General features: G+C 43.4%; 1 protein-coding gene across 2 annotated transcripts in view; it reads left to right on the top strand.

The window, feature by feature from the left end:
- Positions 1-8,539: 8,539 nt before the first annotated feature.
- The window catches only part of LGI1 (leucine rich glioma inactivated 1), a 60,616-nt gene continuing 46,030 nt past the window's right edge, over positions 8,540-23,125 (top strand). For both annotated transcript variants that reach the window (XM_063962083.1, XM_063962084.1), the window contains exons 1-2: positions 8,540-9,119; positions 9,423-9,494. In XM_063962083.1, the coding sequence (XP_063818153.1) occupies positions 8,920-9,119; positions 9,423-9,494 (272 nt within the window). In that variant the 5' untranslated portion in view covers positions 8,540-8,919. The remainder of the gene's footprint in view (positions 9,120-9,422; positions 9,495-23,125) is intronic.

Genomic DNA, 23,125 nt, shown 5'->3' on the forward strand with positions numbered 1-23,125 from the left:
ACTTCTCCTTTTAAAGCCATTTTAGTGATGTCCATCAATAGGTTCCTGTCCAAATCCTGCTCCTGGCCTGGTGGTCTATAGATAATGTCCTTCTCCTCGGTTTCTGTGGTGACCCAAAGGGCCTCAGTTTTGTCTTAAATATTTTGTATTAAAGTAGCATTTATGCTTTTTTTCCCACATACATTGCTACCCCTCCTCCTATTCTTCCCATTCTATCCTTCCTAAATAAATTGTATCCTGGTATAGCTATGTCACAGTCATGATTCTTATTGCACCATGACTCTGTAATTGCCGCAATGTCCAGGTTATCCCTTGACATTATCGCAATTAGCTCTGGAATTTTGTCTTCTAAGCTCCTAGAATTTGCACACGTAGCTTTAAGAATTTTGTCTGTGCATCTGCTATTAGTAGCCATGTCCAGACAGTACAAAATAAATGATACGTTTAAAGTTGAAATTACCTGTTTGGTGATGTTGCTCAGTGTTTGGTATTTGTTTTTTTACTAATCAGGAATCACACTCTGTCCTTTACACCACAACTACACCTCACTAAATGTAAAGATATAGTACACCTGACCACAATGGCCAAATTATCAAAAGGAGGTAAACACCAGATAGCATGTAATAATAAACTATATGATATGCAGCATGCCTATATTCTGTGTGTGACTGTAGCTGTATCTCTAGCTGAAATGCTACATTACAGTGTATTGCTGGAAATTACTGTAACTTAGCACTTCATATGCAGATACAGCCACAGCCACAAACAGAATATAGGCATGCTGCATATCATTTTAATCAGCATAAACTGTTTGTGCAGCCTAGTCACATAGCAATGCAAATAAGATTAATTTTCAGCAAAAAAAGCTGACTTGCGCCAGGCATCTCCTGCTACATGGTGTATTGAGGCAAGATGTATGAGGACACATCTGTATCCAAGCAGAGGCAGAGGTCACAGGGCCTAATTCAGACCTGTGTTAAAACTGAAATCTAAATTGCGGTGTAAATATAAAGCAGCCAGTGCTTACCCTGTACAGAAACAATATAACCCACCCAAATCTAACTCTCTCTGCACATGTTATATCTGCCCCCCCCCCCCCCCCTGCACTGCACATGGTTTTTCCCAGTGCTTATAGTAGTCCTGGAGAGATAGTGGTGGAACTCACCCCTCCACCCCAGCCCTGTAGTTATGCCCCAGTACAGATGCCCCCAGTAGAAGCTGCCCCCTGTAGTTATGCCCCCAGTACAGATGCCCCAGTAGAAGCTGCCCCCTGTAGTTATGCCCCCAGTACAGATGCCCCCAGTGGAAGCAGCCCCCACTACAGATGCCCTCTGTAATTATGCCCCCAATAGAAGCTGCCCCCAGTGCAGATGTCCCCAGTAGAATCTGCCCCCTGTAATTATGCCCCCAGTAGAAGCTTCCCTCAGTAGGAGTGCCCCCAGTACAGATGCCCCTGTAGTTATGCCCCAGTACAGATGCCTCCAGTAGAAGCTGCCCCAGCTGCCCCCTGTAGTTATGCCCCCCAGTAAAGATGTCCCCTGTAGTTATGCTCCCAGTAGAAGCTTCCCCCAGTACAGATGCCCCCTGTAGTTATGCCCCCAGTAGAAGCTGCCCCTAGTACAGATGCCCCCTGTAGTTATGCCCCCAGCAGGAGCTGCCTCCAGTACAGATGCTCCCTGTAGTTATGCCCCCAGTACAGCTGCCACCAGTAGAAGCTGCCTCCAAGTAGCGCCGCTTCACACACACAAAAATATCCACAAACACACACAATTCTCACCAGCCCTGTTCTTGCTTCCAGATCTCTGATCCCTGCCTGGCCGCCCGCTCCTCGGATCTATGGGAGAGACGTCATGACGTCTCTCCCATAGTGTCGCACAGCCGCACACAGCCGGAAACAGGAGCTCAACAGTGAGCTCCGGATGCCACTGAGGCGAAGGTGACTGCGCCCGCTGGTAACACACTCTCTGTGGGCGCTCGGTATCCCCATGCGGCTCCGGGCTCACTTTCTGGGTTATGTGAGCCGGAGGAGGTGAAACTGCATTCCGTCTCCAATTGGAACTGACGGAACGCAGTTCTGCCCTGTTCTGGCTCACTTTAACCTCTGGTTTTGCCCATCTGCTAACAAATTTGCTGCTACGATCAGGTCTGAATTAGGCCCTCAGTGTTAGTGGCCGTGTGCGGGTGGGCTGATTGTGCAATAGTGTTCGGTGTGTGTGTAAGGGGAATTATGTGTGTCATTATGTGTATAAGGGCATTAGTAATGTGCGGCGTATGTGTAAGGGACATTATGTGTATAAGGGCATTAATAAAGGTTGGCATAATGTGTAAGGTGCATTATGTTTATAAGGACATTAATAATGTGTGTCATATGTGTTAGGGGCATTACTAAAGTGTGGCATTATGTGTATAAGGTGCTCTACTGTGTGGCGTAACATATAGAAAGGGCACTACTGTGTGGTCTAATGTGAATAAAGGACACTACTGTAAGGAGTAACGTATATAAGGTAAAGTGGTACTACTGTGTGATGTAACATGAATAAGGGACACTATCGCATGATATAATGTGAATACAGTTGCACTACTGTGTGGCATAATTTGAATTGGGGGTACTTTTGGTGTGGCCATGCCCTTTCCCAGCAAGAACATGCCCCTTTTTGGGCTGTGCATTGAATGTGTGCACTGTTCCTGTTTAAAATATAAGGGGTAGGAACACCAAAATGAGACTGCTATGGGTTAAGGGTAACGGTGCTGGGAAAGGGGTGCAGGATCAGAGGCAGATCTATCGGCGGTACTAGGGGGCACCAGCCAAAATCTTGCCTACGGTATCATATTGGTTAGGGCCAGCTCTGCCCTCCTCTCCCGCTTGCAGTACCTCACAAGCATCAGAATACTTCTTTCTATCCCTCTCTGGCAGCCTGCCCGATAGCTCCGCCCCCTCAGTGTCGTGAAGCCACGCCCCCTTTTCTGCCGAGCAGGACTTGGAGCATTGCCACTGTGTCAAGTGGGGGGAGGAGGACTTGAGAAGCTTGAAGCTGCCGGTGCCTGTCACACATCAGTGTGACAGGGGCAGCAGCCGGCAGCAGCATAGGAGACAGGCTCAGCAGCGGGGATGCAGAGCAGTGAGAGCACCTCTCAAGCCTGGCACCTACCTGCTCTGCATCCCTTTGCTGAGCGGGTAGTGCCGGGCCTGACTGGCAGCACACATAGGGCACACAGTTGATGACTCAACCCTCCTCCACAACAAGTGATGACCATTACTGCCTTGCAGACGAATATACAGTACTGTAATTATCCGTTTATTTATACAGTGCCTACACTGAGTACTACACCAGTCAGAGTGAGTACTGCAGCAGTCTGATTAGCTTAAATTATTCTGACATCACATAAATTGTGGTTACATGAATCTGCCTCTTATGCCTGCTTTCGATTTTATAGGTGGGCCAGGTAGTTTTTGACATAGGCCGAGTACAGAATATGTTTGTACAATTGTGAACACACGCAGACCAGGGGGTATATTTACTAAGATTCGATTTTGAAATCCACTTTATGAATCTGCAAAATCTATTGAAATCGATTCCTTTTGAGTCTCTATACTTTTTGAAAAACCCCATATTTACTAAATATCGATTTTGCATTCGATTTTCAAATCGAATTCGATGTTGAACGATTTTATTTTTTTTATTCGATTTTGAGTTGAATTTATGAAATCCCTTCCTAAATCAAACCTCAAATCCCCATTGAAATCCCCAGCAACATCGAATGTAAAATTGAATACAACTTCATCATTGCTTCCTATTGATCCAAATATATCACATGCACACTAATTAAAGGGGATGCTCTCTCTTTACAATGTCTTATACATGAAAACATAACTGATTTAAATTTTGTGTTTTTTTTTCAATTTATAAAAAAAAAATACAGATGAAACAGTTGGTAATAAGATTAGTCCTAATCTGCCTTCCTGCCTACCTTTAACTTTATGTGTTCACATAGTCAGTTTGTGGTAACAAAACCTCTGCCTGCTCCCTGTTTATTGCATAATCTGGGGGAGAGCGGTTCATTAATACGTGTTTATGCAATAGACGGCAACAGAGCACAATATTAAACAATTTAGCAAAATTATATAATAATGGGGGTCATTCCGAGTTGATCGCACGTAGCAACTTTTTGCTGCCCGTGCGATCAACTAGACGCCACCTATGGGGGAGTGTTTTTTTGCATAGCAAGGCTGCGATCGCTTGTGCAGCCCTGCTATGCAAAAAAAGTTTTGTGTAAAACAAGACCAGGGTAAGATTTACTTACCCTGTGCAATGAATCCAGCGCTGCAGGTCCCGGAATTGACGTCAGACATCCGCCCTCCAAACACCTCAACATGCCTGCATTCAGATCTTCATGTTCAGAAAAATGTGAGTTGACGGCCCAAAACGCATTCCTCCTGTCAATCTTTTTGTGGTCGCCGCTGCGACCGCTTTCTTCGCTAGCGGCATCGCTGTCCACCAACAGCCATTGCCAGGCAACAACGCACCTGTGCTATGCATCCGCAGCACATGCGCAGTTCCAACCCGATCGCATGGCTGCAGCAAAGCGCAGCGTGCGATCGGGTCGGAATGACCCCCAATATGTCTTCCAAATATTTTTTTTTAAATAAACCAAAGGTGCACTCTGTCACGGGTTGGGTGGCCAAGAGCAACAGCCATAGCCAAAATAACCTTTTTTGGTGGAAGGAGAACAAATTAGGACAATATAGTAACAAATACTATTAGCTGCTGTATTAGCACATACTGGTATCTTACACAACAACCATCCCTCTGGCATTTGTCCCACAAGAATTTATGCAGACCGGGATGAATTTCTGAGGATGTAGGCATCATGGGACGAACCAAGATAGCCAGTTACAACACTCATGTTTTTAAAATTCATTATCATCCAGCCATCTTGCCCAATATTGTGCTCTGGTGCTATCTATTGCACATTCCTGGAATAAGTATGATGGCTATAAGTATAAATATGTGCACTATTCAACTCGTGAAGCTGCTGATGGTGCTCTGATTGATCCTACAAAGTTATCTCGGTCTCATGGTAATTTGCATTGTGCAGGTAGGTGCACAACATACCAATGACCTTGGATATCTATTATTACTATTTCTACACTGCCCTACGTGCTTATTGGTACTAAAAAAGTAATCGCTATCAATTCCCTACCATTAGAATTGGTTTAGAAGCCAAAATCGAATGTATAACATCATTCTAAACATTTGGGGATTTGAGGTTCGATTTAGAGTACGATTTTGAGTTCGATTTCAAATCAAACTTTAATAAATGATGGGATTTTATGTTGAGCTATGGGAAAACAGATGTTTTTCAGAAATTTGATTTCTGTTGGGATGTGAGTTGAATTTGACAATAGAATTTGACATTCGATTTGGGCTTTAGTAAATCTCTTCAATCCAAATCGAATGGAAATCGAATCACAAATCCCTTGAATCACCAAAATTGAACTTTTGTAAATTTTGCCCCCGAACAGGATGTATACATACCTGAGAAAGACATACTGTATTATTTGCGGGTGGTCATGGCAGGCACACTAATAATAATGATGACAGTTACCAGTACTAGCAAGCCAGTTGTGATTGGCTGATTGCGAAAGCACTGCTAATAATGATAGGTGTTTTCTTCAATGCTCAAGCATAGTTGATGCTTTTGTGTGCGTGTCTTAGACCCTTAAAAAAAAATAATCCGTACATGAGGCGGAGAGTTGCTTCTGCTATATTACATGATTTTTACATTTATTGATGCCTATGTTCAAATGTATATTTTGCATGCACAAGAAAAGGTTAAAAACACGGGTGAAATTGTACTGTGACATATTCTGCTTAATCCGGGCACCCAAGCCGCCGATCTGGAGCTGTACACACACCTGGCTTTTGTCTTTAGCATAAATTAGCCCCAGTTTGCGACCTTCTGTGCATCCATCCCAATTAGAATTTGTTTCCAGGAACATTTGTATAGTACAATGCTCATCCGTTCACAGTGTAAAGTGGAACATGTTATATTATTTAAAGAAAAAAATTATTTACAAGAATATGCCATTACAGGACCATGCTTTTACAGGATCATGGCTTTAATATGACCAGGACCTCAGTATGGATATAAAAATTATTCAATTTTTATAGTTCTGTTTTTATAGGTCATGGTCAAACGGTATCACGTTACCCAATCATTATCATAATCCTTCCGAGAGCAGCATAAGTCTGAGGCGTCAGCCTAGATAAAGAGCAAGGGAATATCTGAGTAGTGTTTGTTACCACATTGACGTCTTGTATGGGGAAATGCTGTGAACAGTGCTACAGCCTCTCAAGGTCATTGTGTGATTAAGAAATAAGATGCCTGGAAGAGATGGGAATAGCAGTGACCACCCCTGGTGAGCGGCACTGTACAATCCCCAGCTGCCTGAGCAGCTGTTACTGTGGTCCTGAACTTGGTCATTTCAGTAAAACATAAGTTCTAAAGTTTCTGGCACCTATGTATATTTCCTTCTGTTGCCTTATACTTGCAGCTTCTGTTTAACTGAGCTTGTAGACCCAACTTGGAACCATGCAAATCAGAGACACACAGGAAACGAATGTTATATGATAATTAGGTTATTGGTCATCATAGTTAGATATTTTTTGCGTTGGTGGCTGTCCTATGGGGCCATCTGTTTCCATGGCCCCTCGATCTCAGAAGGACAGATTGTCCAAACCAACCCAACACTGGTCTGCCATTCATGACTAGAGGTCCATTATAAGGGTCCCCTGATCTGCTGTCCTCCAGAAAATCAGAGCAGTCAGTGGGTGAACTCGCCCTTCTCCTGTCTAACCATGCAGTGAGTTATTGCAGACAAATTGGCAGCTTCTATGCTTCACACCAAAGTATCTGTCTGGATCCATTTATCAGTCAGTGGTTGGAAGGGGCGATATTATGACCCCTCAAAAATTAGATGAGTTTCAATCTTCTCAAACCACCCTTGCAACTCAGACCTGGGTATTTAACTGAGGAGCACCTCCCAAACTTACCACTCAGGCAGCGAGTCATCTTACTGCTGGCATCACCCCTGACAAAATTGCTCCAATTATCAAAGTTCAGAAACTGGGTAAAGCTGCCTACTATTAGAAATTTGTGCTTGTTCCCCACTTTCTCCTCCTTATTAATTTTATCTTGGGATGAGCCCTCTGGTATGGTGAGGTCTTAGAGGCCAGTATCATGGTGTGCTAGCTATTGACCCATCTCCTTGTTACTCAATGACGTTAAGCCAGTAGTTTTTAAACTTTTTTTAATCATGGTGCCCTAGATTATGAGAATGTCTGTCACTGCACCCCTAAGCCAAAATGGTTTTTATTGAGAAATTCAGGGGGGAAAAAATTAAACTAAGTAAAATGTGTTTTTATATATAATGCTTAGGTTCAGTTATGTGGTGAGAGACAGAAGTCACTTCTGTTTGTCCAAATATTTTATGTTTTGAAACCATAAGCACCCAGGGCACCCCTTCATATACCCCAAGGTCCCCCTGGGTGCCTTGGCAGACAGTTTTGGGAACCACTATATTAAGCATATGCTACCAAGGATTTTGGAGAGTTATTTATTTGGTTCAAGTTCATTTGAAAATTATGGTTTTGTTTTTTTTGTTCATTCTCATTTGGTATGGATGCTTTTCCAGATTCCTGGGTGCACATTAGTGGTACAGTTGTCATTATAGGGGTCACAATCTTCTTATCAACCCTGTCTCCCCCACAGTTTAGGAGAGTGTGGAAGAGGCCCAACTCTTTCAGTGCAGGGATGGTAGCCTCAGTCTATGATGTTATTTTTGCTGCAGCTACTGTATGTGCTCACTAGCCTTTGGTGAACCCTACAGCAGGAGGTCCTTACCCTAATGATCTCCCTATTATAATGGAAATCAGACCAGGATGTCCAGCGCTGGGCTGCATGTGGATTTGCAGAACTCAAAGGTTGAATCTCTGTGACTCTGCAACTCTTCCAATTTCACAGTTCTCCCAAAATTCGGATTTGTGCGTAGTATCACCACATCTTTTGTCGGATGACTTTTAACCCATTAGCACTTGGCATATAGTTTCATCACACTATTATGTACTGTGTTCGAGATCTCTTCTGCCTCAGTCTACCGACTCACTTAGCTGCCCAGTCCTCTACAAGAGAAATTGGCATGTCATTTTAAATGCCTTGGAGCTAATATTCTTATAACAGCAATTTGCTAAAAGCATCTGCTACTACGCTGTCAATAAATATATCTGCTTGTCTCCTGTAGTCTTAATGGTGATGGGCCATTTACACAGACCATGACATTTGCCCTAATGGCCAGTAATGCTTTGGGTGACTTCAAATTTCTTCCTCACTTGCTCTGCAGATACCTTTCTTATCCGGCATACCTTCCCGGTGTCCTGCAATGTACAATAGCACAATTCCCAAAGGATTTAACACTGGAGGTAGCAATTGAAAAGAAGAATTCTCTCCCCTCCTCTAAGCCCCAGCAAGACATAATGCCGTACTATTTTTGGTTCACAAGTAAAGGGCCTCCCTTTGAAAGCAGCAGGCTGTGCATTTTTTAAATGACATCACTTGGCATTCTCCTGCTGTACGAGCTTGATATTTACATGGCAATGCATGTATCCCTTGTCTTTGCTCTTATTGCAAGGCAGCAGGATAATCCCCATCACACAGCACAGTACTAGTATTCCCACTGCACACCACACACACAGCTGACAGATAAAGCTGCAGGTTTCTGCAAGCAATCCAGAGGCTGGGAAGAGGGAGACAGCTCAGGGGAGAGCAGAGGTCCCTGTTTTGGCCTTACAGGAGAGTACAGCAGCTGTTGATGGTTTGGGATACCCTTCTTTCTGGCTGCAATCCGAGAATACCTGGAGGATGGGGAATGGCAGCAGACCACCTAGAAGATTTGCTGTTTTCTATTGCATCTCATTTGTGCTGCTGTTGATGACTGAGGTTGAAGGAAAAAAAACGAGCAAGTCTAAATGCCCGACCTGGTGCACCTGTACCAAAGACAATGCCTTGTGTGAAAACGCCAAGACTATCCCCCGCACCTTCCTTCCTGACGTTATCTCACTGTAAGGGCTGTAAGCATTTTATTCTCTTACTGTACAGGTTTAGTATATAGTCTAAGCATCCCTTATCTCTTTATCAGATGCATGTCCCCTTAGTCTAGTACATACCAGGAACCTGTTTTATGTTATCATTACTTTATTCGCTGTACGTGGAAATATCCTCAGATGTCATTTGATTTTTCATTTTCAGATCTCCAATAAACAATGTTGTATTCTATAGAGCGTAGCATTGTAAATTGCTATTGATATAACACTTGTTTTTTTGTTTATGCAGTCTGTGTATATGTATATTATATATTTTTGCAGGTCGTTTGTGAGATCTGAATTTACAGAGATCCCAGAGGGGAGTTTTTTACACATCCCATCTCTACAGCTGTTGTAAGCAAAGCTTTATTTCCTACCCCCTAAGGCTGCATGTGTGTAGAGTGTACGCTATTACAGTGTATTGTTTGACTGGTGTCACCTGTTTTATGTGCCCTCGTTTCTTTGTAGAGAAATTGTACTGCTGCAAAGTGGCCGGAGCTCCCAGGCTGCTCATGTCATTAATGGCACATATAATTAAATTGAGTGGATCGGCTACACAGTGTTCTGCAGCTCTCTGTACTGGGGGGAGAATGAGCTGTGATATTCATTATTCTAGCTGGTGATAGTGGGATAGTCTGAGCAATGCAGCAAACATGCATATATACTGTAAGCGCTGCTCTATGCATTTCAATTACTGTCTCCATATTATTAGCTACTATAGCACAAGATGTATTATATTTAACAAGTTCCATGTATGTGCCTCTGCAGGCTTTTATGCCTATGCATCCACTATGCAGGTGTGTGTTGCAGAAATTTGTTGCTGGATTCAAACACCTTTACCCATACCTCCCAACATGACCCTCTCCATGAGGGAGAAAACGCTCCGTTCCTGGATTTTCCTGGTAATGTATGATTGCCATCACCTGTGGTGATCTAGTTAATTGATAAGAAAGGAGTTTCACCACAGGTGATTGCAATCATACATTACCAGGGAAGTCCAGGAACGGAGCGTTTTCTCCCTCATGGAGAGGGTCAGGTAGGGGTGAGTAAAAGTCATACTTGCCTATCAACAGATCCTGGAGTCGGAAACATACACTAGCCAGCTTGGTATAATTGTAGGCTTTGACCAGTTTGGCACAGAATTGTAACATGTGAGTGTGACCTCGTCCTACACAATCTAAATTCAGAGTGACTGCATAGGAACCTGTAAGATCTGGGTTTCCAACCTGACCCCTAATGTAATGGTATGCAGTTGAGTTGCCAGCAGTCGGGATCCCGGCGGTCAGCATAACGACGCCAAGATCCCGACCTCTGACAATGCCGACAGCGGAATCCCAGCTGACAGGGACTATTCCTAAAGTAATGGTATGCAGTTGAATGTAATGTTCTGGCACTCGCCATCCACATTGCGGCCAGCACTAGATTTTCTGTGAACAGAGCCACAATTTAGCAGTGTATATTACGTACAGTATATGCCATACTTGCCTACCTGACCCTCTCCATGAGGGAGAAAATGCTCCGTTCCTGGACTTTCCTGGTAATGTATGATTGCCATCACCTGTGGTGAGCTAGTTTATTGATAAGAAAGGTGTTTCACCACAGGTGATGGCAATCATACATTACCAGGAAAGTCCAGGAACAGAGCATTTTCTCCCCCATGGAGAGGGTCAGGTAGGCAAGTATGGTATATGCACATACATATATAAACCAAAGGCGACAACTAAGCCCAATTTCCAGAGACAGTACCAAGTTTGAGATATCTGTTTTTCAAAATTGTTCAGCGCTACATTCCATATCCTCTAATTCTCTATATTGCCAGGGATTCACAATATTGATTCTATCTTAATTTATAGGCAATATAAGTTACTGATGACTTAAGAATTTTTCAAATACATACTAAATGAACTGTGCTGAGTAAACGTGCGTTATGGGCACTTAGCACCAGGCATGATGTGACTGGATAGACCTGACCAGCAGTAAAGTCTCAGTCACTGGATATATTGTAGAATGTTACTGTAGCAACTATCTTACTATACAAAACCACAAGGCAATAAAACGTGCAATCTCAGGAGGGAAGGCAGTGAAGAGAAAAACATTTTAGGGGAAAATGACTTTAGATAAGGATTTATGTAATGGTGTTACATATGGGACATAAAGATAAACACCTGGGAGGCGTTTTATTCTGAAAGTGACAATTTAATAATCAACGCTTGGGGGTATATTTACTAAGCAGTGGATTTTCAACCTGCACAAGTTATGCAGATTTAGCCCTTCCTGTTTAAAAGGGCAATAATAGTAAATGGAAAATCAGGCTTGTTTTGAATTAAATACTGTTGCCCTTGGCAGGCAAAATCAGCAAAAATTGAGAGTTTGGAAAATGTACTGCTTAGTAAATATACCCCTTAATCCAGGTATTCCCAACTTCTGTCCTTGAGGCACACTAACAGTCCTGGTTTTGGTAATAATCAGGCTTCAGCACAGATGGTTAAATCAAAAGAACTGAGGTTCTAATTAAAGTCACCTGTGCTCAAGCATGGATATCACTAAAACCTGGACTATTAGTGTGCCTTGAGCACCGGGGTTGAGAATGCCTGACTTAACCACTTTTCTGGCATGGTCAGATCACATGCGACTGTGCCGCCCCACTGTGTACCTCAGTTTTTGATGAGATCCATTTGGCTTATGTGCATAATATAATATTTTAATTAAAAAAAAAAAAAACTTTTTAAATTCTATTAAATAAAATGTTTGTTTTTTTAAACAATGTTATGAACGGTTTTGAAGGGAAAAAATCATCGGTTAAGTGGTTAATCTGATACCAGGGAGTTTAAATGATTGCTCTACTGATGGAGTTTTGTTTTTAGGGGTTCTGGGTGAAAAATAGCTGACAGTATCGCTTAGGGAAGTATCCTACTAGCCATGCTAATTTACATGATGCCGAAACCAAATCCCTGATAAGTGATAATTTTTTCTGGGACAGGTGCCGAGAAAGTATATAGGTCTGCAGCATTTTGCGGCCCATATGTGGTTTTGTGTGATACACAGTAGTTTGCCGCACTAAGCAAACTGGGTCTAATTGGATAACTTGAATTGGCTTTCTCGTGATAAAAGCATTTCTTTTTCATGCGGCCAATTACTGCAGCTTATAGACCCTGCCGGGGATGTAGTCAAAACGTCGACATTTACAATGTCTACAGTTATAATGTCACTACCACAATGTCATGTATATGGCACTTTAAAGCAAAGCACTGTTCTGTTTTCCATGTGCAATTATTATTATTATTATTATTATTATTATTATTATTATTATCATTGTTATCATCATCATTTATTTATGTGGTGCAGCAAAATTCCACATCGCTGCAGAGTGCGGAAGGGAATTATTATGAACATGTAGAGGACTAACAGGCAAAGTACGGAATATAAAATGTTATATAGGCAAGGTATACAACAAATGTACGGAACAAGCAAGAGGCATAATACAAGGATGTGGATGAGGTGGGGACAGGAGGAACGAGGGCCCTGCTCATAACAGCTTACAATAAAATTATTCCCTGAGCACTGGAAAGGAAAAGAAACACAGCTGCTAAAACATCCTAACATATAAAATATACACCAATACTATCAGGGGTGTTTTAAGAGAGGAGAGGACCCGCATGCAGACTCCGTTGCGAGCTCCCTCCTCTCTGGCAGCAAGTAGACTCTGGCATAATGCCAGAGATAACTACGCATGCGCAGGTCTCCGTTAAAATGGCGCCCACGCCTTGTTCCTGGGAACATTTCCAGTGCACATGTGCAAATCACTCGTAAATGGCAGCGGCGGCCATTTTTCAAGTGATTTGTGTCCACAGTGCAGGGCCGCTGCAGTACTCCGGAGAGGTAAGTATACAATATGGTTATAGGGTGTATGGTGTGGGCCCCCTTGGACCCAGGGTCCCATGTGCTCTGCACACACTTCACCCATTATAGAAACGTCTATGAATAGTACTATGCTAAAACATCATCTGGTGAAGATAAAATGTTTTTATAGCAGTGATAGAAACTGATGTAGGTACAGGTTGGCTACAGTGATATTGGACATTTCATTGTTACGAGAACTCACTAGTATGACTTTAGGAGGTATATTTACTAAAGTGCGGGATTTTAGAAGTGGAGATTCTACTTATCATTTATCTAGCACCTTCTAGACGATAATAGCTAGAATGTGATTGGTTGTTATGGGCAACAACTTCAAATCTAAAAACCCGCTCTTTAGTAAATATACCCCTTAATCTTTAAATAAAGAACACAAATATTGCCGATGTTGCACAAGATAGTTTCTGTGCATCTCTTTGACAAAAAAATGTAATTCAAAAATGGAGCACAGATTGTTCCGACCTTTGTTACATGCAAAGTATAAAGGAAACCCATCGGTAATCACTGAATCATGACAAATGTTTATTATCTGCTGCGTAATTGCATGTGTGTTGGGACAGAGGGCCTGATTCAGAGATGGACGCTACTCACGTTACTGAGCAATTTTTGGCAGACTGCGCATGTGCCGCGATCGCATTATGCATGAAATCAAGGTTATGCTGTGGTTCGGCACACATTGAGGATTTATTCATAAATGGGGAGATGTACTAAACCTTGAAAATGTATAAATTCCACGGTGATAAAGTACCAGCCAATAGCTCCTAACTACCATGTCACAGGCTGGGTTGGAAAAATGACAATTAGGAGCTGGTTGGTTGGTACTTTATCACCGTGAAATTCATCACTTTTCAAGGCTTAGTACATCTAGCCCAAAGTCACTGACCGAAAGGGACGGTTTCGGGGAGGTAATAGGAAGTGGTTGCAAACACGCAGGTGTGTCATGGCCGTTTTCGGGGCATGTATCTGATGTATGCTACTGCTGTGAGCAGTCTGCATATCCATAGATCTACCCTTAAGACCGATGGTCCCTGTTTTTGCAAATAGGACCTTGTTCAGGTATGTTAGCAGACCAAAAAAGCACACTAATGTGCAAAACAATGTTGCATTGCAGGTGCGGCAGACAGGGCCTCCATCCGGGGGGCACGGCCAGGAATGCAGTCCCGGGCCCTGACTGAAGGGGGCCCGCTTCTGACTCCTACAACCAGGGCCCATCCAGTATGCATTTGCATATGGTGTCATCTTCCTCCCTGACTTCACCAGCAGCCGCTGAGGGTCAGTTAGTGAGTGATTGGTTTTTGACCTGATCTGAACTGCACCTGTGGCTGTCACCCCTTCCTGCCCGCCAGCACCGGGCCTGTTCTGCAGCTGCCATTGCTCTCCCTTTCCACGCCACTTGCCGACAGCCCTCCAGCGCTCCAGCACCTCCTTGCCCTCCTCTGCACTGACTGATCTGACTGCCTGCCTCTTAGACTCTACAGCCTGCCATTGCAGCAGTTCAATGGAGAAGAGGACTCAGTTTGGCTGCCACTCAGTTCGGGGGAACGGGAAGCTGACACATCAGTGACAGCACTGTAAATATGATGGGGTTGGTAAGCTTCACAACACTGTAAATGCGAGGGGATGGGAAGCTGGCACAACACTGTAAATGTGAGGGGATGGGAAGCTGGCACAACACTGTAAATGTGAGGGGGTGGGAAGCTGGCACATCACTGTAAATGTTAGGGGGTGGGAAGCTGGCACATCACTGTAAATGTGATGGGGTTGGTAAGCTTCACAACACTGTAAATGTGAGGGGATGAGAAGCTGGCACAACACTGTAAATGTGAGGGGGTGGGAAGCTGGCACAACACTGTAAATGTGAGGGGGTGGGAAGCTGGCACATCACTGTAAATGTGAGGGGGTTGGTAAGCTTCACAACACTGTAAATGTGAGGGGATGGGAATCTGGCACAACACTGTAAATGTGAGGGGGTGGGAAGCTGGCACATCACTGTAAATGTGAGGGGGTGGGAAGCTGGCACAACACTGTAAATGTGAGGGGATGGGAATCTGGCACAACACTGTAAATGTGAGGGGGTGGGAAGCTGGCACAACACTGTAAATGTGAGGGGGTGGGAAGCTGGCACAACACTGTAAATGTGAGGGGGTGGGAAGCTGGCACATCACTGTAAATGTGAGGGGGTTGGTAAGCTTCACAACACTGTAAATGTGAGGGGATGGGAATCTGGCACAACACTGTAAATGTGAGGGGGTGGGAAGCTGGCACATCACTGTAAATGTGAGGGGGTGGGAAGCTGGCACAACACTGTAAATGTGAGGGGATGGGAATCTGGCACAACACTGTGAATGTGAGGGGGTGGGAAGCTGGCACAACACTGTAAATTACTAAATGTTAGGGGGTGGGAAGCTGTCACAACACTGTAAATGTTAGGGGGTGGGAAGCTGGCACAGCACTGGAAATGTAAGGGAGGTGGGAAGCTGGCACAACACTGTAAATGTGAGTGGTGGATCTGGCACAGCACTGTAAATGTGAGGGAGGTGGGAAGCTGGCACAACACTGTGAATGTGAGGGGATGGGAAGCTGGCACAGCACTGTAAATGTGAGGGGGGTGGGAAGCTGGCACAGCACTGTAAATGTGAGGGAGGTGGGAAGCTGGCACAACACTGTAAATCTGAGGGGTGGAGCTGCACAGCACTGTAAATGTGAGAGGGTGGAGCTTCCACAGCACTGTAAATGTGAGGGGGGTGGGAAGCTGGCACAGCACTGTAAATGTGAGGGGATGGGAAGCTGGCACAGCACTGTAAATGTGAGGGGGGTGGGAAGCTGGCACAGCACTGTAAATGTGAGGGGATGGGAAGCTGGCACAGCACTGTAAATGTGAGGGGATGGGAAGCTGGCACAGCACTGTAAATGTGAGGGGGGTGGGAAGCTGGCACAGCACTGTAAATGTGAGGGGATGGGAAGCTGGCACAGCACTGTAAATGTGAGTGGGAGGGAAACTGGCAAGGCGCTGTAAATGTGAGGGGGAGGGAAGCTGGCACAGCACTGCACATCTGAGGGGGTTAGCTAGCACAGCACTGTAACTGTGGTTGGGGGATGCTAGCAGAGGAAAGGACTGTCACTGTTCACTCTCTCTGCACTATCCATTAATACCATGCAGCCACGTGGAGGATGCCACAACAGTCTGCCACAGCAACCCACCACAGCCCAGACACAGTAAGTGTTATAACTGATATTGAGTTTAAGTATTTTTTTTTCATATAGAGTCTAATGTGTGTGTATATTTTTTTCCTACGGTGGCTTACGTGTGCGTTTGGGTTATTCCTACAATGGCCTATGTGTGCATTTGGGGGTTTCCTGTGGTGGGCTACAGTATGTGTGCAGTTGTTTTTTTCCTCTGAAAGCCTGTGTGTGCATTTGTTTTTTTTCCCTGCGGTAGCCTGTGTGCGCATTGGATTTTTTTCCTGTGGAAGTCTTTGTGTGTGTGTGTGTGTGTGTGTGTTTTTTTTTTCCTGTGGTAACCTGTAAGTCCACTTGTTTTGGGGGGGTTTCTGTGGGGGCATGTGGGTTCATTTGATTTCATTCCTGCGTAGACTATATTTGTGTGCTTTTGGTTTTTTCCTGCAGGTGACCTATGTGTGCATTTTTATTTATTTTTTCCCTGCAGGGGCCTGTGTGTATGTGTGTGTATTCGTACGCAGGGGACCTCCCTGTTTTGTCAGTCCCAGGCTCCACAATTTCTGATGGCAGCTAGATTTGGGCACGCCGGATTAAGGGAGGGGCAAAAGAGGCACCCATCCAGGGGCCCACACACATTAAGGGCCCACACAGTGTGTTTGGAATAAGAGGAGTCTCACTCCGCTTGTCCCAGTGTCCTGCTTGTCTGTGAGAGTCCTGTGCAGAGGAACGTACTGTCCCTGGCTGCCTGGCTGCCTCTGCTAGCGGCCTGTCTTCGATGGCAGGAGTCCTGCCGCCTTTTTTTCAATCAGAACAGCTGCGTGTGACAACACACAGCTGCCCCAAAAAAGCAGCCGACATGCCCCAGTTTTCCCTACGCCGCCCCCGCAATGGTTCGCGAACAGACGGGGTATGCACGTGCGCGCTGCAACTTTATCTCAGAAATTGCGGTCGCAATGCATAAGGGCCATTAACAGCAATAGTGGGAGCCCCCACAACCTCCATTGCCCTGGGCCCCCTCCTGCCTTAATTCGGACCTGGATTTGGGTAGTGTGTGCTCAAACTGAAATCTATATTGCTAACAAACCTGAATAACCCCCACAGTCTCCAAATGTGTACTCAATAGTGAATGAGTTGTGATAGTTCGGGTAGGCATCTCTTTTTCATTTGTGGTTGGCAGCTTCACTTGCGGATATCAGCAGTTGCGAGGCTGAAATAATCGCACCTGCAATTGCATTTGCATTCATCTCTGAATGAGGTCCAGAATCCTTTATTAACTTGGCTCCTATTTTCTGTATTCTTAACAAAAAAGTTAGAGGTACAGAAGACTGTGCAATAAGAATAAAGCTGGTGTTAGTCTGTTCATTCTAACTACGCAGAAGAAAATGCGCACCTGGAACCAATTGCAATGAGCTAATGCATTTTATGTAGATGAGAAAATTAGGTCAGAAGGATCCAAAAAATACTCTAACATCACATGGCAACCTTAGCCGCCACATGCCACTAGTATAACTTAATAAAAAAGACTTTCAAAGTCTTCAAACTTTTACTTTACAATTTCCTTCTGTTCTATTCGATTCAGGTTCATTGTGAATATAAAAACTTTGTGTACTCTGTAACTACTAAGTATACACTGTAATCCAAGTAAACATTGTAATTTAAACCTGTCGTTGCAGATACAGAATGTTATCCAAAGTCCTGGGACATACCCCAGTATTTGAAACATGGGGGGTCATTCAGAGTTGTTCGTTCGTTATATTTTTCTCGCAACGGAGCAATTAGTCGCTAATGCGCATGCGCAATGTCCGCAGTGCGACTGCGCCAAGTAAATTTGCTATGCAGTTAGGAATTTTACTCACGGCATTACGAGGTTTTTTCTACGTTCTGGTGATCATAATGTGATTGACAGGAAGTTGGTGTTTCTGGGCGGAAACTGGCCGTTTTATGGGTGTGTGCGAAAAAAAGCTACCGTTTCTGGGAAAAACGCGGGAGTGGCTGGAGAAACGGAGGAGTGTCTGGCCGAACGCTGGGAGTGTTTGTGACGTCAAACTAGGAACGAAACTGACTGAACTGATCGCAGTTGCCGAGTAAGTGTGGAGCTAATCAGAAACTGCTAAGAAGTGTCTATTCGCAATTTTGCTAATCTTTTGTTCGCAATTTTGATAAGCTAAGATTCACTCCCAGTAGGCGGCGGCTTAGCGTGTGCAAAGCTGCTAAAAGCAGCTTGCGAGCGAACAACTCGGAATGAGGGCCCTGGTTCCAAGCCAGGTCAGAGCCAGAGGGGGTTATTCAGGTTTGTTATCAAACCAAAAAAATAAGCAATTGGGCAAAACCATGTTGCATTGCAGATGTGTAAAATGTCCCGTTTTCATGCAATAACACACGGGATCCTGCATAAGTATCCAGACACATACGTTATCGCAGGATTTAATGGCTGCTTATAGGGGATTATGCTTCAATTGCCTGAGGCACCTGAAGCATAATCCCCGATAATTGCCAGGTATCGGGGCTAACTGAATAGCCCCATGCAAATCAATTAGATGCAGTAAATTACTGCAGCTAATTGAATACCGACCATAACCTAAAAATTCTGTTTCCATTTTGTATAAGCACTCAGTGGGGTACGGTTATATGGCTGCCACTTCAATAACATATCATTCCTTTGGGTCAGTAAGTCAGGAAGCTTCTCATGTTGTGATGTGTGCAGGTGTTATTATTTTCACAGTTATATACAGTAGGCATACATAAGCGGCTGACTCAAACTATGAACAGCCCACTTACTTAAACAGTGGTGTGGTTTACTGAAGTATAAAAAGGTACGGCCGTACTCACGGCTGTATATACATTGGTGATCATGGAGCTAAGCTTCAGCGTATTTGGATTCTATACAACTCACCAGCCAGTGAGTGTGTGCTGCTGGTACTTAGTGGGGCAGAGATGTTAGATTTGTTTCTTATCATTTGGCCTGGGTTCTCTCTGGAGCTACGTGCTCACATAGTACTCTGAACTAAAGGTGGCTGCAGTCCCATGGTGCAACAGCACATCAGAATGGAGGACAGACCTCCCTGGGTCCTAGTTCCCAGCATGTATGCACTGTAAGGAGAGCCCCCCCCCCCCCCCCCCTCCCCCCCTTTGCAGTCTGGTCTTTTTGGTAAACATATCAGTAAGACTCCCCTGACAGCATAGACCATGGCAACAGTCTTTACTCACGAACTTGGGACTGGTGTCACTGTCACAATTCTTGGCATCTTTCACACTTGTGACTTTTAATTCTTGCAAAGTCTTTTTCCTATCTTGGACTTCCATTCACACCAAACAGACACTGACTTTGTCTCCTAATGTCCCAAAGCTCATTGAATGCAATGTTTGTGAATCCATCATCTTACCTCTTAGGTGGCTTGCCAATACAGGTTGAGTATCCCATATCCAAATATTCCGAAATATGGAATATTCCAAAATACGGAATTTTTTGAGTGAGAGTGAGATAGTGAAACCTTTGTTTTCTGATGGCTCAATGTACACAAACTTTCTTGAATACACACAGTTATTACAAATATTGCATTAAATGACCTTCAGGCTGTGTATATAAGGTGTATATGAAACATAAATGAATTGTGTGACTGTACACACACTTTGTTTAATGCTCAAAGTTATTAAAAATATTGGCTAAAATTTCCTTCAGGCTGTGTGTATAAGGTGTATATGAAACATAAATGCATTCTGTGCTAAGACTTATGTCCCATCGCCATGATATCTCATTATGGTATGCAATTATTCCAAAATACAGAAAAATCCGATATCCAAAATACTTCTGGTCCCAAGCATTTGGATAAGGGATACTCAACCTGTATTTGATTTTGCTAAGATTTTCTCTCTGGTTGAACTTCCATGCTGATAGTCGCTGATTCAGATACATCTTCATATGCTGGTATGTCCAATGACACATACTTGTTCTGCATATGAACTTCCAGCTTTTTTACAACTTGTACTGTTTCTTTGAAAATAACATACCATTTCTGGTTTTTGGATTCCACAATCTGTACCCTTTGTTCTCATTGCAATAGCCAAACATGATGCACTTTACTGATGTTGAATCCAGCTTTCGTCTTTCCTCTTTTGGTATATGCAAATAGTCTGCACTTCTAAAAGTGTTGAGATGTCTTATACTTGGTTTCCTCTTTGACCAGGCATCAATAGGTGTTATGTCCTTTAGGGCCTCCCATGTTTCATCGCACATTATTGGATACCCCCCTTTATATGCATTGCAGTAGTCTCAGCATTTGAATCACAGGGTACATGTTCCTACAACTGTAGTAACATTGCTGTGACTGTATCTGTTGTTTACTTTACGTGTTTGTCTTCAATGCCACAACTATGAAGTCAATCTCAGAAGTTCTGTAGCATTGCTTTAGCAATCTCTTCATCATCCACTTACACTCCAAAAGACATTAATTGCTGAGAGACATACATCCTTTTGACTATGTAATCATTCAAATCACATAATTTGGAACTTTTTGTGTTCCTAGAGTAGTAGTTACCTAAATAACATTAATTTTCAGTAATTTCCACTCAATGTTAACCACCTCATAGCTAGGAATATTGCTTTCATCCAGTTTAGGCGAAAAGACTGCTCCGAGCTAGCTGGCTGAGTAAGCTAAGTGACAGTGAGGTGAGGCCTAGCAGCAAAAAAATTATAAAAGAAGAATGAAAAAAAAATACTGATTAATTAATTGATTATCGTCGGGAACTGTACAATCCACGATATCCATATTGATGAACTGAACATACACAATTTGTATAATTAAAAATGGCTATTCTTTTTAAATTTTTTCACAAATGACAACTCACAGCAGAGAATCACCCCAGTAATATTTAGTATGTCAACAATAAAAGCAGAATAAGAAAAAAAAGATTGATTGTGGTAGGCATTGGCAACTGTATAGTCCACTAGGGAAGACACGGATGTGAATGAAATGTTCTCTGTGAGGCCTACCAGCAAAAAGACAATAATTGAAGAATCAAAAAAATTATTGTTTGAGTGTGAGGCCTAGTGGCAGAAAGACAATAAAATAATAAAGCAGTCACCAATGTTCCTCAAAAATGCAGCCCATAATGAAAATAGAGCTATAAATAATTAAAATATCCATGCAAAAAAGACCATCCCTAATGTGCCCCAAAATTACAGCCCATTTTGAAAGGAAAAGTGGTGCAAGATGGAATTTTCCTTGGGCCCTCCCACCCACTTTTATGTTTTACACTTTAAAAAGGACATGAACAGTTTAACAAATCAAGCACTTCATCGACAGGGACTGGCACTTTTATGGCTGAAGTGCACTGGAGTACTACAGCGTACTGGGGTGCAGTGCACAGTACAAATACAACAATTTTTTAAACTTTTTTTTTACTTTTTTTGTTGCTAAATATGGAGTGGGAGTGTGAAGGCAATGGGTGGGGCCTGCGGAGTCAGTGAAGCACCACTGTGATGGCTAAGGGGACTGGACACAGCACATCATAGCCACTTAGATGGACACAGTGACAGAAGCACAGCCCCTTAGATTGACACAATGACAGCAGCACAGCCCCTTGTGGACATAGTGACAACACTTGGATGGACACCGCAGAGCAGAGCGCAGCATACAGCAGAGTGACTGGAGTGAAATGGCGCCATGTCCCGGCCATTACTCCCCCTTATATTGTATCCTACGCCAGGAGGATGATGTTTGCCTCAATCTGGAATCAGAGTCTGGCGGGAATACCCGAGCCGTGGCTCGGAGCGACTCGGCATTAGCCTATTCTTGCATAGCCACTGGTTACAAAGATGCAAAGGATGTGTGATCTACATCCATGTATGAATCAGGCCCACAGTCAGCTGAGTTATATGCACTCAAATGCCCAAACAGCAAATGTAGGGAGGTCAATACAGTATCTCACTATGGAGATGTACTAAGCCTTGAAAGTGATACATTTCACAGTGATTAAGTACCAGCGAATCAGCTTCCTAACTGCCATGTTACAGGTTGGGTTTGAAAAATGACAGTTAGTAGCTGGCTGTTTGGCACTTTATCACCGTGCAGTTTATCACTTTTCAATAGTTAGTACATAGACCCCTGTGTTTTTAACAGTTTACAGACTGAGAAAACTTATTTATATGACCAGCTTGTAAAGTGAATTATTTCTATTAATATTTTTATGGGTTTACAAGGAATGCTCTTCTTATATAAATCCCTTGCAAATCATCATGCACAATGTGTTGTGACTCTGGGATAACACCTCGATTGTGCTGTAAATTTTCTGACATTTATAGACTGTTGCTAGGGAGCGGCAGAAGTGATTAGAAAACAACGCAAGGACATTAGCAATCTGCTGCACAGCCTACAACCGTGGCTGCATACTGTATGTTCTATCTCTCCTGTCCCTAGCTCTAAACTAGTAATCTACATCATGAAATTCTGACTATCCAGAACTCAAATTTGTGGAAGTCATGGTTAATAGGGCTTTTGTACAATAAATAAATAGAATACCTGTCCTACCTCTATATTGAAAAATGCAAAGTTATGCACTTTGGGATTAAAAATAAACTTCCATCCTATACACTTAATGGGGAAAATATAGGGGTAGGAGTAGTGGAAAAAGATTTGGGGGTGCTCATAGATAATAGGCTTAATAACAGTACACAATGTCAAAATGCAGCAAAGAAGGCAAGTAAAGTGCTTGCGTGCATAAAACGGGGTATTGAGACAAGGGACGAGGATGTAATCCTGCCGCTGTACAAATCATTGGTACGTCCGCATCTGGAATATTGTGTTCAATTTTGGGAAAGAGTTCAAAGGCGCGCTACTAAATGAATTAAAGGGTTAGAGACACTGGAGTACGAGGAAAGGCTTACTAGGTTA

This window comes from Pseudophryne corroboree, chromosome 3, assembly GCF_028390025.1.
Source record: "Pseudophryne corroboree isolate aPseCor3 chromosome 3, aPseCor3.hap2, whole genome shotgun sequence".
In the NCBI taxonomy this organism is placed as follows: domain Eukaryota; kingdom Metazoa; phylum Chordata; class Amphibia; order Anura; family Myobatrachidae; genus Pseudophryne; species Pseudophryne corroboree.